Source organism: Mus caroli, unplaced genomic scaffold, assembly GCF_978045245.1.
Source record: "Mus caroli unplaced genomic scaffold, Mus_caroli_1 scaffold_9, whole genome shotgun sequence".
Lineage (NCBI taxonomy): Eukaryota > Metazoa > Chordata > Mammalia > Rodentia > Muridae > Mus > Mus caroli.
The window spans coordinates 116,696,985-116,713,266 of NW_028227264.1; the positions used below are offsets into that span (position 1 = coordinate 116,696,985).

The window sequence follows — 16,282 nt, forward strand, 5'->3', positions numbered from 1 at the left end:
CAGGAAGGCACCAGGGGATTCTCTTTCTAGGGAGGGATCCCTTCAGAACCTGGGTCTGAAGCCTTCACCCATCCATCTGTTTGAAGCCCTGCCAGTCCGTCAGGGAGGAAGCATAAAGTTTCCCTCTCCATCAAAACTGGATTCCCAGAGGCTTAATAGTTTATCTGTCACTTTGTCTAAGCCAAGACAGAGAGGCCGTTACTGCCACGCAGGTCTGTTGATACACTGCTTTCCTAAACACACAAGTGTAGTCCAGCCTGGCGGGGTGTACCTGCAACCTCAGGACTGGGTAGGCCAAGAAAGGAGGACTGCAAGTTCAAAAGTGGATGGAGATACAGGCTGAGACCCTATTTCAAAGAAAGAGAGGACGGGGTGGGGGCTGAAGTTAAGGCATCCTGGAAGTGGAAGAAGATAGAGGTGTGTTTGTGGGATGGCAAGAGGAAGGACTGAGAATACTCATCTCTGCACTGCCTGGTGTTGAATGGTAGCTGTCAGGGAGCCACCAAGATGGTGCTATATCTGAAAACAAAACAACAAACAAACATGAGAAAGGAATCTTGCTAATGACATGAAATGCCACACCAGAGCATGTGGACAGAGGGCGAACCGGGACACACAGCTCCACTTACACAGGAAAGAATACTTGCACCTTCCCACGGAGACCCGGATGCAGCTATTTTGTCTGTCTGGGCTTTCCTGTTTTCCCTCGGCCCCTGCCCTGTTCTCCAGCCCCGATTCAGCTCGGAACTCCTCCCACCTGAGCTGCTCTAACAATTCGACCAACGATTCCAGGTCTCTCTCTTGGCCGTGGATGAAATGCATATGAGTTTGCCCAAGATGAAGAAGGACATTTACTGGGATGATTCTGCTGCCCGGCCACCATACACACTGGCGGCTGCCGACTACTGCATACCGTCCTTTCTGGGCTCCACGATCCAAATGGGGTAAGCATGTTTTTAAAAACCATGGATATTTCAAAGAACTTTAAAAAATGTACTGTGTGTATGTATGTATGTATGTATGTATGTATGTATGTGATAGGCATGTGACATGTTGTGCATGTGGAGATCAGAGGGCAACTGTGTAGGGTCAGCTCTCTCCTAGATGGATTCCTGGGATCACTCGGATCGTCAAGCTTGCGTAGCCATGTGATACAGACATGGTTGTTCCAGAGGCCATCTCTGAGTCCCAAACAATGAAGTATGATCATACCCACCCCCAACTATCCCCCCAAATTCCCCAAAATATCCGCCTTCCAACCCCATTATTTTTTTCTTTATTTTTTCTCCTCCTCCTTCTTCCTCCCTTCAAAGTCTAATTAATGCTGCCAATATGTGTACTAGAATATGGGAAACAAATCAGGGTCGACATCATCAAGGATGATTCTCCCTCCCACAGCTCAACAGGAAGGGGTGGGGCCTTAGAAGCACTACTACCCCACCCCTACCCGGCATCAGTGGTACAGCTCAGCCTAGCTTTATCTTATACAGGTCTCGTGATTTTTTTTTCCTTTGGTTTTCTTTGAGACAGGTTGTCTCTGTGTAGCCCTGGCTGTTCTGGAACTCACTCTGTAGACCAGGCTGGCCTCAAACTCAGAAATCTGCCTGCCTCTGCCTCCCAAGAGCTGGGATTAAAGGCATGTATTGCTAGTGTGCCCTCTCCTGTCCAGCAGTGTCCTGGCCCTGACTCTCCCCACGCTCAGATATCTAGCCTCTACCCTCTACCTGCAAAGCTCTGCTTCTGCTCAGACGTCTCCTAGTCCTTATTCGTTTGTATGCACTATTGTTCCAAAAGGGCCTCTGAAGCCAAACACCCTTTGAAACCCAAAGCAAAGTACCGGAAGCAACATTTCAGGGCTGGGGAGTAGGGGTTGTGGCAAACGATGAAAGAGACTCCGGCACCAGGAAAGTGACGTAGGTGCCCTCCCCACAGAAGGTTGCCCACAATAACACAGACTTGTTTCCAAGGCTGGACAATTCCATCCTTCCAGGCCAGTGCTCCTCCTCCCCCGGCCGATCGCTCACTCTTGAGGAAGGGCAGTTGCCCATTGCTGGCCCTCCTCAGTAAATCTAGTTCCTTCTCAGTCACAGAGCAACACAGCCACCTAGCAAGCCTCTCGGTTTCCAGAATCAATAACATGAGTCTCTGTGAGCTTGCTTTTAGGTAATTAAATACACTCTGTCCTTTCCCCAACCCCTTCCACGGAAGAACACAATGTATTTGAAGCTCTACCGCGTGGAGTACAGGAGGCAGACTCCACAGCCACAGCCAGAGTCTGGGAATCTGCCTGACACTCTGTGTCCCTTTCCTGATGCCCACTTAGCTGTTTCTGCACCGTGGCTAAGATTATTGAAGGAGATGCAAGACTTTTGTTTGATCCCCATACTTGCCCTGGTCATAATTTTGCCAACTTCTGTGCTTCTCAAAAAGATTTAAATTGTTCTTCCTATTCCTAAATTTGAAAACATAGACAGCTGGCAAGATCTTTGAGATGATGTGTGCTCCCACAGGTGATGGGGAATAGTCAATGAGATTGTAACCATAAGATACTGGAGACGTGGTTACAGAATTCTGTTATTGTTATCAGTTAGTCGGGCCTTTGATTTGTGGGTTCCAGACTGAGGCACAGAAAGACTAAATAAATCTAAGTTCTTTTCCATATTCAGTCAACTGTAGGGACAGAAAATGAGACAAACGAGAGGAAAGCAGAAGATATATTATTTAAAACTGCAGGAAAAAATTATCATTTGTCTAAGAGAAGGCCTCTCATCAAAATGACTGACTTATCTGCCTGGTATGGAGGGGCCACAAGGGAAAGCCAGCGGAAGGGAGAGTGGTAGGGTGGGAGAGGGGACAACAGACTCGAGACTCTGAGAGGTCCCGCTGAACTCCGCTGGAAATGACTAATCAAAGCAACCGTTAGGCAACAGCTCACCTGCTCTGGCTTTTCTGCAAGAGTGAGGACCATCAAAGGGACACTTCACACTCCCGAGACTTTCCCTGTGGGAACACGGGCCATGGGAGGTCAGGCCTCCACAGAGCCGCCTTTGTGCGCCATGACTACCAATGCTTCCTGTGGTTGTGGTACTTAAGGTTTCTAGTCACCTGAGACAGAAAAACAAACTCAAACCAATGGACCTAAAAATCAGCCCGACTCTGGGAAGGGCTCACTCCAGAGGTTGGGGGAATGCGAGGGGTTCGCGGTTGTCGAATCTTTCTCTTCCCATTCTGGGCCTCTGTCCCAAGGCTTAGCTTTCAGGCAGCCTCTCCTCCTCAAGCAGGCAGCGAGCCGCTCCAAGCCTATAACCTCCCTAATCCCATGGAGAGAGCACATGATTCCTCAACTTTCCAAACTCAAGTGCTGGCTTCGCCACTGTTGGCTAGCACATCCGTTCTCAAACTGACTACAGTAGACAGTGGGGAGGCACAGGATTTAGGTAGCCAAGGCTGGCTCATGTGTCCCTGCAGATGAGAATATGAGGAAACATTTAATCATACTCTGTGAAAGGCAGCGGTTCTTGACCTTCCTAACGATGCGACCCTTTGATTCAGTTTCTCGTGCTGTGCTGACCCCCAACCAAAAGATTATTCTGTTGCTACTTCATAACTGTAATTTTGCTACTGTGAGTCGTAATATAAATATCTGATATGCAGGATGTCTTTCATTGTTATGCACTGACCCAAAGGGACCGAGGTGTCCGATCCAGTTGGTTTATCTTTTTATATCACCTTTTCAGACATGTAGTCAGAAATTCTAAAATCAAGAAAATGTCCTTGAACACTGAACCAAAGTCCCCAGCAAGGGCAGGCTGGGGAGCTGTGCTGCTCGCATTCATCAGTTAGAAAGGACTCTCACATTCACACAATATGCACCTCCACATGAAAGAGAGTCCCCTTTGTTGTCAGTATTAAGGAACACATTCAAACCATAGGTTCTCTTTCCCCACGCTAGCTATGCATCATGAAATACCACCCCCTCAAATCTGAAGTACAAATTTAAACTATGTGTGTACTTGTACCGTTACATATAGAATGCGTTCATTTTCTCGGGTAATTCTTTTTCCAGATTCCTTCTGTGGAGTAAATTGTGTGCCAGACACTAGTCACAGCTGTAAGAAAGAGAAAGGATGAAATAGAGAGGGAGTAGGTTAAATGTCATCCAAAGGCATGAACTCCTGGGAGAAAGGAAAGGGGCTTGGGCTGGCCTAGAAGGGGGTGAGGTCTGATGCCATAAAGGAAGCCAGGGTGACACCTGAGGCGTTCACAGCATCTGGTATCATAGTGTGTTAATCCAGAGGCAGCTTCAGTGAAGCCCATCTGTCTCTGTTCAATCAGATCTAAAAAGTGCTATTTAAAAAATACAGCTTCATAAATTCTTTTTTAAAAAAAAAGATTTATTTATTATATGTAAGTACACTGTAGCTTCAGACACTCCAGAAGAAGGCATCAGATTTCGTTACGGATGGTTGTGAGCCACCTTGTGGTTGCTGGGATTTGAACTCAGGACCTTTGGAAGAGCAGTCGGTGCTCTTAACTGCTGAGCCATCTCTCCAGCCCCTCATAAATTCTAATATCAAACCAGTACTGATGTTCCATCTTCTGATTTTGTATAGAATATGCTAAAAAAAAAAAAAAGGCAAAGCTTCAGAATCAAAACTTGGAAGGAAAATTCCCTGCTTAAAACTCAGAAAGGAGGACTGGGGAGACGGAGCTGAAGTAGCTGAAGCATTTGTCACAGGCATGCTGTGACATGCGCTCACAAGCGCTTATACACACACGAGCACACACGCACATACACAGAATCTGAATGAAGTACCCTATTAAATTAGAAAGACTTAATAATCAGCGGTAATTGCCGTATAACCTTCAACCCGAATTTGGCAAGCCAGCCCATGGGCTGATCGAGCAATGAAAAAGTCCTCTTCCATGTTTGAAATCTTCCCGCCATCTCACCGGAAGTCACTTCAGCCTCGTGCTTAGTTTGCCCTTTTGTCCTGGCTCGAGACACTACTGTTTTAATGAAGGCATCTCTCTGTTAGTTTAGCCACGAAGACATTATCAACCAAGATGAGGAAAATTCTGAAGACAGCCAAAAGAACTGTTCACTCACACCCAAACCCTAAGTGAACATGGGTCTTGGCAGGACAGTAACAAAGACTTACAAGCCAGCTCTGTAATCCCAGCACTTGAGGAGTTAAGGCCAGCCTGGGACTATAGAGAGAGAAGGCTCAGTCTCAAAACAGTGATCAATTAACTAACCAATTAATTAATGAGAAAATAACACTTATAAAACAAGGTATGTCCCTAGAGTAAATGCTTAAAAGAAGCACTGTTGTTAGATAGAGAGATAGAGAGAGAGAGAGAGAGAGAGAGAGAGAGAGAGAGAGAGATAGATAGATAGATAGATAGATAGATAGATAGATAGATGATAGATAGATAGAGCACATTTGTGTAATTAGAGGATCGGGATTGTGGCATGATAAGCATACTTAGAAGTTCTGCCAGAAAGACAGATAAACGTGACTCATCATTTTCAACACAAATGACATTTTCCAAAACAAGTCTTAAATTTTACCATTTCTAACTAGAATGAACTCTTAGCTGATTGGTCAATTTCTCATTTCTCCTCTTCTCTCTACTAAGTGGATCCTTTTGCCACAGGGATGTGTGCATGTGTGTGTGTGTGTGTGTGTGTGTGTGTGTGGTGTGTGTGTGTGTGTGTGTGTGTGTAGAAATAGAAGGAAAATGCTTTTATCTTCATGTGATAGCATTATGGGTCACTCTAGAATTCCATTTTTATTACTTGAGTTACCCATGACAGCAATGTTGAAGATGATGAGGGACACAGTGTATGTGTCACGAGATGTGACAGACGACTCCAACCCTGCGAAACGGAGCTCCAAGCATAGCAGCAGTGCTTGCTCTCCGTGCAGCTGACTACCGAGCTCATGCTCACACGTGTACGTGCAGTCTGCTCATGGCTCCCGTTTAAATAACATGCCACTCCTCCGAACATTTGCAGTAATCTTCTAGAAGGATCCACGTGGCAAAAGGATCCACTCAGTAAAGAGGAGAAATAGCCCAGTCTGCTAAGAATTCCTTCTAGCTAGAAATGGAAAAATCTAAGACTTAATTTTAATCTAAGACTTAACGTCATCATTTGTGTTAAAAATGATGACTCTCACTAGTCTTTCTGACAGAACTTCTAAGCATGTTTACTTTGCCACAATCCCCATCTTCTAATGATACAAACTTGCACTCAGTGTATACAAGTATCCAAGCTGGCACAGTAGATAATAGTAATTATCAAATACAGGAAAGTGCATATCATAGCAAGCAAAGATCTTGCTAAAGTTCATTAATTATATTTTTTTTCATTCAATGTATTTCTAGCCTGGTATTTTCAGTAATCATTTCTTAGCCAGTATGTTCAAGTAATTTATTTTAGCTTTATAAGAAAACACATTGTCTACTAGATATGATTGCATGCTTATGTTATAAACCACTAAAAATAGCTCAAGTCCTGAATCACCCACTTCCTCAAAAATGTACTCTTGGCACATTGATCTTCTTTCCCCTAATGTGCCAGAAAGGAAGGAGCAGCAAGCCTCCCATAGAAACGAATGTGCGCTAGGTTCATCACCGCCTCGGGGACTCTTCCGCCTGCCCAGACAGGGTCACCTTGGGTGCTCAGTCCTCACCTTTAAATAGTATCAGGTGTGCACGGTGTAATTATCTTTGCCAAGAACATCTGCAGAATACAATAGTATTGGGGTGGGGGGCACAGGGCTGGGCTGTAGTGTCTCAGTCAAGCCGTGGGGACTGTGACATCATAGCTGAGGTGGTATCGTGTAGTTAGAATCGCCTCAGGACCGGGGCGGGAGACCAAGTTTGTCATAACTCTTAGTCCGAACTCTCAAATAGGCCACAAAGAGGTGGTGGGAAAGTGAAGGATCTAGGGCAGTTTCCAGCCTGAGTGACTACCCAGATGACTGTCCTCCAGGAGGCTGGGTAAACCCAACATTCTGGCCATTAACTTTTCCTCCTAACCCTAAGCCCCTTGTCTCCCAGTTCAGCCCGAGGGTTACTTGTCCATTTGTAAAGCTGGAGTCACAGCTTTGACCCTCATTCCACCATGCATGAGGTTAAAAGTAAGTGTTCTACCTATAGGGCTGCAGACCCCTTCCACTCCTTGGATACTTTCCCTAGCTCCTCCATTGGGGGCCCTGTGATCCATCCAATAGCTGACTGTGAGCATCCACTTCTGTGTTTGCTAGGCCCCGGCGTAGTCTCACAAAAGACAGCTATATCAGGGTCCTTTCAGCAAAATCTTGCTGGCGTATGCAATGGTGTCTGCATTTGGAGGCTGATTATGGGATGGATCCCCGGGTGCGGCAGTCTCTAGATGGTCCATCCTTTCGTCTCAACTCCAAACTTTGTCTCTGTAACTCCTTCCATGGGTATTTTGTTCACAATTCTAAGAAGGGGCAAAGTGACCGCACTTTGGTCTTCGTTCTTCTTGAGTTTCATGTGTTTTGCAAATTGTATCTTGTATCTTGGGTATTCTAAGTTTCTGGGCTAATATCCACTTATCAGTGAGTGCATATCATGTGAGTTCTTTTGCGATTGGGTTACCTCACTCAGGATGATACCCTCCAGGTCCATCCATTTGCTTAGGAATTTCATAAATTCATTCTTTTTAATAGCTGAGTAGTACTCCATTGTGTAAATGTACCACATTTTCTGTATCCATTCCTCTGTTGAGGGACATCTGGGTTCTTTCCAGCTTCTGGCTATTATAAATAAGGCTGCTATGAACATAGTGGAGCATGTGTCCTTATTACCAGTTGGAACATCTTCTGGATATATGCCCAGGAGAGGTATTGCGGGATTCTCCAGTAGTACTATGTCCAATTTTCTGAGGAACCGCCAGACTGATTTCCAGAGTGGTTGTACAAGCTTGCAATCTCATCAACAATGGAGGAGTGTTCCTCTTTCTCCACATCCTCGCCAGCATCTGCTGTCACCTCAATTTTTGATCTTAGCCATTCTGACTGAACTAATCAGTTCCCCCAGAGCTCTTGTCTCTAGCTGCATGTGGATCAGAAGGTGGCCAAGTCGGCCATCAGTGGAAAGAGAGGCCCCTTGGTCTTGCAAACTTTATATGCCCCAGTACAGGGGAACGCCAGGACCAAGAAGTGGGAGTGGGTAAGTAGGGGAGTGGGGGGGGGCAGATGGGGGACTTTTGGGATAGCATTGGAAATGTAAATGAAGAAAATACCTAATTAAAAAAAAAGAATGCTAGTTAGCAACACTGACTTTTTATTACCAAGTACATGATAAATATCATTTCTGCTGTGACCCCTTCATTTTCTCTTTTTCTCTTATCCATATGCTCACTCATTTTTTACTTGTTTGATTCTTAATTTAATAAAAGAAGGATGAGGGAAAAAAAGAAAAAAAAAGTAAGTGTTCCCCTCTAATGGGCTTGGTAGCTCTGCCGCCTGTGGCCAACTGCCCTCTGCACGGGCCTCTGCCCTGACAGGCCCTTAGGCTCCCACCAGCTCTTGCTGGTGTAGCCTCCTGACTGAGAGCACCACAGTTTTAAAACAATCTAGCTGACATGGGAACTAGAACTCCCCATATTAAGTCCCATTCCCCCAAGCTCCTCGTTTGAATTATGTTAAGACAACTTTTTATTATTTAAATTGTTGAAACACTATTTCAAATGTGGATCAGAGAAAGGCCAGCGAGGTGAGATGTGCTCTCTCAACTTCCCAAAGCTCTATAATCACACCCATTAAACTCGGGAGGTCAGAGCTGCTTTGAAAACAGAACAGAACACATTAAGTCTTCCAAGTCATTCGCAGGGGCCATTTCTGGTCTTTCTACATCAGACACACACTAAGAAAGCAGGCGCTGTGCTGTGACCTTTGGAAGCCAGGCTCTTGCCTCTGCTTGTTACAATTACATGGGATGGAGATTGTTCCACACCACGGAACAGGCTTCTCTATAGCTGACCCTGCTCACGCCCTTAGCGCTTGTCTGACGGCTTTGCAGGCAGGTATTCAACAGATGCTTTTAGATGCCAGGCCTTATTATTCTCTTTCAACACTGGATGTGAAACTAGCTTCCACTGAGACGTCTCTCTGCTGCACCGCATGTTTTCCTTCCTCCTATACTTCTTTCAAAAGCAGTCTGTGTGGGACAGCCTTGCTCATTTCCACGGGTCCCGCATCTGTGTATGGGTGACTTACAGAGGCGGCAATGTCCAGCAAATGGCAATAATCCTGAAAGGCCAGGGCGGGGCAGAGCTGACTCCCAGCTCCCATCATGTAGTTAGCCCTGGCCTCCTGCCCTGGGTCCCAGCTTCTGCCAGCCCTTGTACATCCTCTCCACACACAGCCAGTGCCCCGATCTGTTAACTAGCTGCTAAGTCATCCTATCTAAGGATTTCAACTGTCTGGGGAAACCCCCAACTGCAGTGACCGGTTTTTAAAGAACTCTTTCAAAGAAGAAAAAGGCCTTGACTGGCGAGCATTTTTACCACTCCCTCTGGCCCCCAGGGACTGCTTCTGAGAGCTGCCAGTGACTGACAGAATCCCTTTCACAGCATTTGTTCTCCAAAGTCCTCTGATGTGTGCCCCCCTTTCAGCTCCCGAGCAACATAAAAGGCAGGTAAAAATGTCATTGCCACCGGTTTGCCATGTGTGGTGTTAAGTCACAGAGAGTCACATGAGTCTCCCAACTTGGCAGGGATAGTGTCTGCCTGGGTGGCAGCATCCTGCCCCTCAAATCCCCAGAGTCATTTGTCCTACCTGAACAACTCTTTCTCTCCACCTCTCTAAACCAGTGGCCATGTGGCACCTCCCGGGAATGTCGTCCTGTGTCCGATTACCTGCCTGTCTCAATTCAAATGAATTTCTGAAATACAAACTGGCTGTTTCTGCCAACATCTCTGACACGAAGCAACAAAGTGGGAGTGTTCCTAGCATGTACTGTTTCCGCTGTGGTTGTTAAAGTGCCATTATATGGGGGCCTCTGGCATGTACTAAAAATATACTTTATAGTCAAAGGAAGGCGCAGGTACGTTCAGTCCCCAGCACCTCACCAGCCAGGCGTGTACGGTAGTATCAGGCCAGTACCTGGGAGGTGGAAACAAGAGGAAACATCTGAAGTCTCTACATAGTGAGAGCAAGAGCAACTTAAGTACACTGGACTTTGTCTCTCTCTCTCTCTCTCTCTCTCTCTCTCTCTCTCTCTCTCTCTCTCTCTCTTTAACATATCCTCTAATCTTCAGGCCATTCTGTTTTTGTTTAGTTTTTTTTTTGGGGGGGGGGGGTTGAGACAGGGTTTCTCTGTATAGCCCTGGCTGTCCTGGAACTCACATTGTAGACCAGGCTGGCCTCGAACTCAGAAATTCATCTGCCTCTGCCTCCCAAGTGCTGGGATTAAAGGCATGCCCCACCACCGCCCGGCTCATTCTGTTCTTCAACTGAGTTTCTGCATATCAGAACATCAAAACACATTGTGCATAAACATACACACTGCACACACACACACACATACTGCACACACTAGATGTACACACACACATACACATGTCATCACACAAGAATATCAAAACCCTGGCTTTTAGAGGAAGAGCACTGGCGTTGAGTGTCAGCAAAATCCTTTGGTGGCCCCAGAACTCCGAAGAAATGTCACTCATTCTGTACTTACTACTGAGGAGCTGTGTGGTGCTCTGTCCTGGCACAGGGACCTTGAGGACACCCCTCATTGCCCCATCATGAGATCCATGAGACCCCAAGTGTCTTCCCCAAGGCCCAGTGCCAGGCTGGCGGGATCCGTGGGACCCGTCCAAGGCGCGTTTCCTACCCTACGAGCTCATCAACATTGCTGTTCATGTAGCCTCTCCAGGGCAGGCAAAACCAGGCCATTTCAGCCTGGAAGACAAAGCCTGAACCCTCACAACACACCCGAAGACTCTCATCCTGGCCAGGACCAACACCAACTCAAACGCACACTAATTCCCACTCCCTTGTTCATCGAAGTCACCACTTTCTCGGGAAATGTCCTGTCTGTTCTTCATCTATGCAGGTCTAATTTCTGAAAAAAAAAAAAAATGCTGGCACAAAAACTTAATTGCAAATGTAGAAAGTAATAAGGTATATGGTGTAATAAATTGTTCATGGTTGAGGCTGGATAAAGTCAGCCATAAAATTTAGCAGGTAAATCTCGTGTGTCCACACCACAATCTTATGAGGCAGGAAAGAATAATATGGTGGGTCTCCCCAGTGTGGATCAGTTAGGCGACCTTCCCCCAGTCAGCACGCTCGCTTGTTGGGTTTCTGCAATGTGATTTGGGGGCTTACTGTGATTGCTATAGGTGAGTGTACCTCTCCTCTATACTCGTGCACAGTTGGAGGGTTTTTTTTAATACTACTTGGTGAGTGTGTGTGTGTGTGTGAATGTTTATGTGTGTCTAGTGTGTATATGTGTATGAATGTGTAGTGTGTGTGTATATATATATATATATATATATATGTGTGTGTGTGTGTGTGTGTATAAAGTATATGTGTGTCTGTGTGTCTAGTATGTGTAAGTATATGAATGTTGTATATATGTGTGTGTGTGTTTATGAATTTGTGAGTGTATATACATGTGTGTGTATGTATTGAACACACACAAGCCTTTGTGCATATGTGGAGTCAGAGGATAACTTAACAAATACCTCGTCTCCCCTTCTACCATATGGGTTCCAGAGATCAAACTCCATTCATCAAGATGGGTGGCAAACGCCCTTATCCACTGAGCCATCTTGCCGGTCCATTTTGTTTTGTTTTGTTTATTTGATTTTTCCCTTTTGAGTCACAAAGTTCTGAAACAATACAGATTTTTGTTCTAGAAGACTATGACCCTCTCTCTGACAGTTAGGGTAGCTTGGATGTCATCAAGGGGAAACAAACCAAATGAATTGTCAATGTCCCAAGAAGAAAGTATATGTCTGTCCCATAAAGCGTGAGCCAGCAAGACCTCATATTCTCAGAGCATCTCCAGTGTGGCAGTCATAGTGTGCGGCTGTGTCTGCCACTCCTCTGCAAACTCCCCAGCTAAGTAGATTGCTGTAAAGCATGACTAATGAGGTCCTGTGAGCTGACCTAATGAAACCCAACCAGCAGGGTCACCGGGGCCACCAAAGCGTGAGTCTGCATCTCCCTAGGCGGTGTAACCAGATCCACACTGGCTCTGGAGGGAGGGCCAGGAGACTATCCAGTAGCCAAGGGCACTGCCGGGGCTTCAGAATAACAGCCCGCAGTTGTAATCGAGCCCCATCCCAGGACATTTAGCTGAGCGATCATCTCATCCATCTTTTATTCATAAACGCAGGAGCGTGTCTCCTTTGGCTGTTCTCTCTGTGCTCTCACCTGCATCCCCACCAGCCTTTTCCTTTGTGTCACAGAAGACGCACCTGGCATAAGGCACCTTTGTTGCTGTGGGTATGGTCACTGGCCCTGGACTGGGACAGCATGGCTGCTGCTCCCTGAGCCAGCAGGAACCACTGGCACCTCGGTTCAAATGTTCAAGTTGTTCTTCAAACCCCAGCAAGGCTGAAACTGACAGAGATGTGGGGCAACCCTCGACTCTGAGACAGGAGTAGACCTCACTGCCAAAGGGCTTCCTTGCCTCACTTAATTATTTTATTTAATCCTTGAAGGGGATTGAAAAGAGTAGACATGGCATCCTGCATCTTAAATGCCAGCATTTCCATCAAACCTACCCAGGGACCCCAGCCACACAGAGAGCCCACCTCACCTCCACGCGTCCTATCCATGACTTTCTGACTCCTCCTCACCAAGCCCTTGACTGAGTAGCTGAAGTGTCAAGCTCTCTCCAGATGTATCTCAGCTCCTTCTGAGAACTGCATCTCACTTGTTATACAGTCCTGGGCGCTAGCATCTTTTGATGCCTGGGTGGCAGGCTTTATATCAAAGTGAAAAGAAGCAAAAAGTGTTGGAGTAAGGCTTCCACTTTAGCCTCAGTAGCTCCTCAGGCGCGATGATCCTCCCGGACCTCACTCTCGGGGCTTTAAAGTGTTTTAACAATAGCAACATGAAGGGCGATCATCATCACTGATAGCTAAGGGAGCATTAGCAGTCTTTTGCATTCCTGATCTCTTGTTTAAATTTATCTGGGGGCAGGACACACGTGCAGCACAAAGGCAGTATGACAGTCAGAAGACAACCCTGTCAGGTCCTTTCCCTTGGGTTCTTGGGATCAAGCTCAGGTTACCAGGCTTATACGGCAAGCACTATGCGCTGAGCCATCCCACCAGTCTGTGAAGCCTCTGGAGTTTAGCTATGATCCATTTTTTTTTTTATAAAGTGGGGTGAATGATGGGTCACGGGGAAGTCTGTCTTTATTTCAACTCTAATAAAAAGAGGAAAATGCACTTTTTGTACAGTGTATACTAGCGTTCAAGTTGCTAGGTCAGTAATTTTTCAAAGTGCAGTCTGGAAACCCTCGGAGGTCACCGAGACTCCGGAAGGGCGTCCATGTGGGTAGAACTATCTCATCCTAACACGGTGGTGCTGACCCTTCATGCCCTGCCTTTATTAGTACATGAAAAGCCCCTCTGGTCTCTGCCGCTGGTTTCAGTTACAAAGTCAACCACAGCCCAAAGGTGTTAAGTAGGAGGTGTCAGAAACAACTCATGGATCATAAATTGCATCCCACTCTGGCAGTGCGAGGGTATGTGGGGCTCTGACAGCACCCCATCTGGCGGTGAACCAACCCCTCTGTCCCGTGTATCTGTAGTGCGCGCCCTACCTGGCCCTAACTTCCTACCCAGCTCAGTTATCAGGTCGACAGAGGTACCCGCATGGAAGTGCTTATGTCAGAAAGATACCTAGGTCCACAAGAGTAACAGCACTGATAGTTTTGGGCTCTGTCTAAGAGAGGCTGTGAGATGTGTCCCTTACGTGAAAAGTGAAAGTTCTTGATGAATGAAAAATATGTGCCGTTTGTTAATATGGACAAGAACGAATCTACGCATGGTATCGTTAAGAATGGGAAGAGAACCCATGATAGTTTTACTGTCATGCGCGACGCTGCTAACATTACAGAAGGATAGTCAAGATGGCTCGGCTGGTAAATATAGACTTGCCACAGAAGCCTGATAACCTGGGTTGGATCCCTGAAACACACTCTGAAGGGAAAGAATTGACTCCAAAAAGCTGCCCTCTACAATCACGCCATGACACATGTGTGCCCACACTCACACACATACATCATACACAGACACATAGTAATAACATTTTTTTTTTTTTTTTTTTGGTTTTTCGAGACAGGGTTTCTCTGTGTAGCCCTGGCTCTCCTGGCACTCACTTTGTAGACCAGGCTGGCCTCGAACTCAGAAATCCGCCTGCCTCTGCCTCCCGAGTGCTGGGATTAAAGGCGTGCGCCACCACGCCCGGCCTAGTAATAACATTTTTTAACTTAAAAGTTATTTAGCCACATAGTCAAGGATGGTAGCGCATACCTGTAGTCCCAAAACTTGGGAAGTGGAGGATATCAGGATTAGAAGTTCAAATGATCCTAGGCAGTATAGTCTGGGATACACAAGACTCTGTCTTTAAATAAGTAAGTGATAGCCACGAGTGGTGCACGTCTAGCTAAGACAGGAAAGGTATTCCCATCCTGCTGGGAATCCACTGGGGATCTTGGAATGTAGCTCTCAGAGATAAGGGGAGACGTCTGTCTATTCAGTGGAATTTTCTAGAGGAGACTAGATATGTGATGTCATCACTTCATTCCTAATGGACCATGCGTTCATAACATTCTTTCCCTCTACGTCTCCTCCGTTATCATTTTGAATGTGTAAGTGGCAAGTCGCTGTGACTCACCTCTTAACTTTGTGACCAACCCCACGGTTCATCCTGCAGCTACTCTGTCTTCTGTCATGTGCTCCCTTCAGGCTGTCCGGGTCCGACTTCCCCGCAGAGGACTGGCTGTGGAACTATGAGAAGCATGGCCACCGGCACTCGGTGATGAGGAGGGTCAAGCGCTTCCTGAGTACCCACGAGCATCCTGGTAGCCCCAGGAGGAGGCGGAGCTTCGGCAGGCAGGCCAGCGACAGCTCCATGTTCTTCCCCCCAAGCCCAGCTCGGGATCTGCTGGATGTACCGTCCAGGAACCCCCACCGAGGCTCACCCACACGGAAGCAATCCCGCTCCCAAGAGGGCAGCCCCAAGCTGCACTCCAGCATGGGAGAACTGTCCACCATCAGGGAGACCAGCCGTACCAGCACACTGCAGAGCCTGAGCCCTCAGTCCAGCATGAGATCCTCCCCTACCAAAATGCCCCAGGTCCCTGAGGTCCTAATCACTGCCGCTGAAGCACCGGTGTTCTCAGCAGACAGCCAACAGCATGACTCTACTACCTCCATCTTGAGCCTCGAGTTCACCGGGGTGCAGCCGAGCGGGACTGAGCAGCAGGTAGAGCCTTCAGGGAAGGTGACCCCACCTGGAGACCCCAATCCCCAGACTACGTCAGCCAGTACTGAAAGAGACTTGTTCAAGTTCGAGGAAGATCTAGATGATGACAGATTCCCCAAAAGGTGGAGCCTGCCAGAGTTTCTGGAGTCCAGGCACACCTCGCTGGGAAACTTAGGTCCAGATCCTGTGAGTCCCCGGGATGCTCTTCTTTTACCTGACACAGAAACATCCTCAGAGACCAACGGAATCCATCCTGGGGCTGGCTCTGCCCTCTCCCCCGACATCCTGTACTTAATGGAAAGCTTGGATAAGGAAACAGACATCTTGGAGTTTAACAACGAGCATACTGGAGAATCCCCAAAGGGAACACCACAGCGCCCCAGGACCTGGTTCTAGCCCAGCTCCCTACTTTACATAAAGCTGTCCGCACCAGTCCCGGAATCGGCCCCCAGGAACTGGCCAGCATTTGGAGAAATGGTCCTACTATACAAGCTACTTAGAACTCTGAAGGGCATTATGATCAAACACATCCACATTGTCTAGCACACAGGGGCTTTCATGGAAGTTTTACAGCCCAAATTGATTACCGTAACCAAATAAGGGATATCATATAAATGCATATGGCTTATACACTTACACTTGATTAGCTTTGGGAAGAGCCAAAACAGATCATAGTCCAATACTGTAGAAACAAAGGCCCAGACACAAAGTGTCTTGTTCCTTTCCTGGCTCCTTCCCGTACCTCTCTCTTTTCCTTTAGCTACAGAGACAAGAGACAGACCATG

The 16,282-nt window shown here is 46.9% G+C and overlaps 1 protein-coding gene across 1 annotated transcript in view; it reads left to right on the forward strand.

The window, feature by feature from the left end:
- Positions 1-15,937, forward strand: part of Best3 (bestrophin 3) — a 39,574-nt gene extending 23,637 nt beyond the window's left edge. The window contains exons 8-9 of the mRNA XM_021174887.3: positions 793-944; positions 14,978-15,937. Of these exons, the coding sequence (XP_021030546.1) occupies positions 793-944; positions 14,978-15,893 (1,068 nt within the window). The 3' untranslated portion in view covers positions 15,894-15,937. The remainder of the gene's footprint in view (positions 1-792; positions 945-14,977) is intronic.
- The last annotated feature ends 345 nt before the right edge of the window (positions 15,938-16,282 follow it).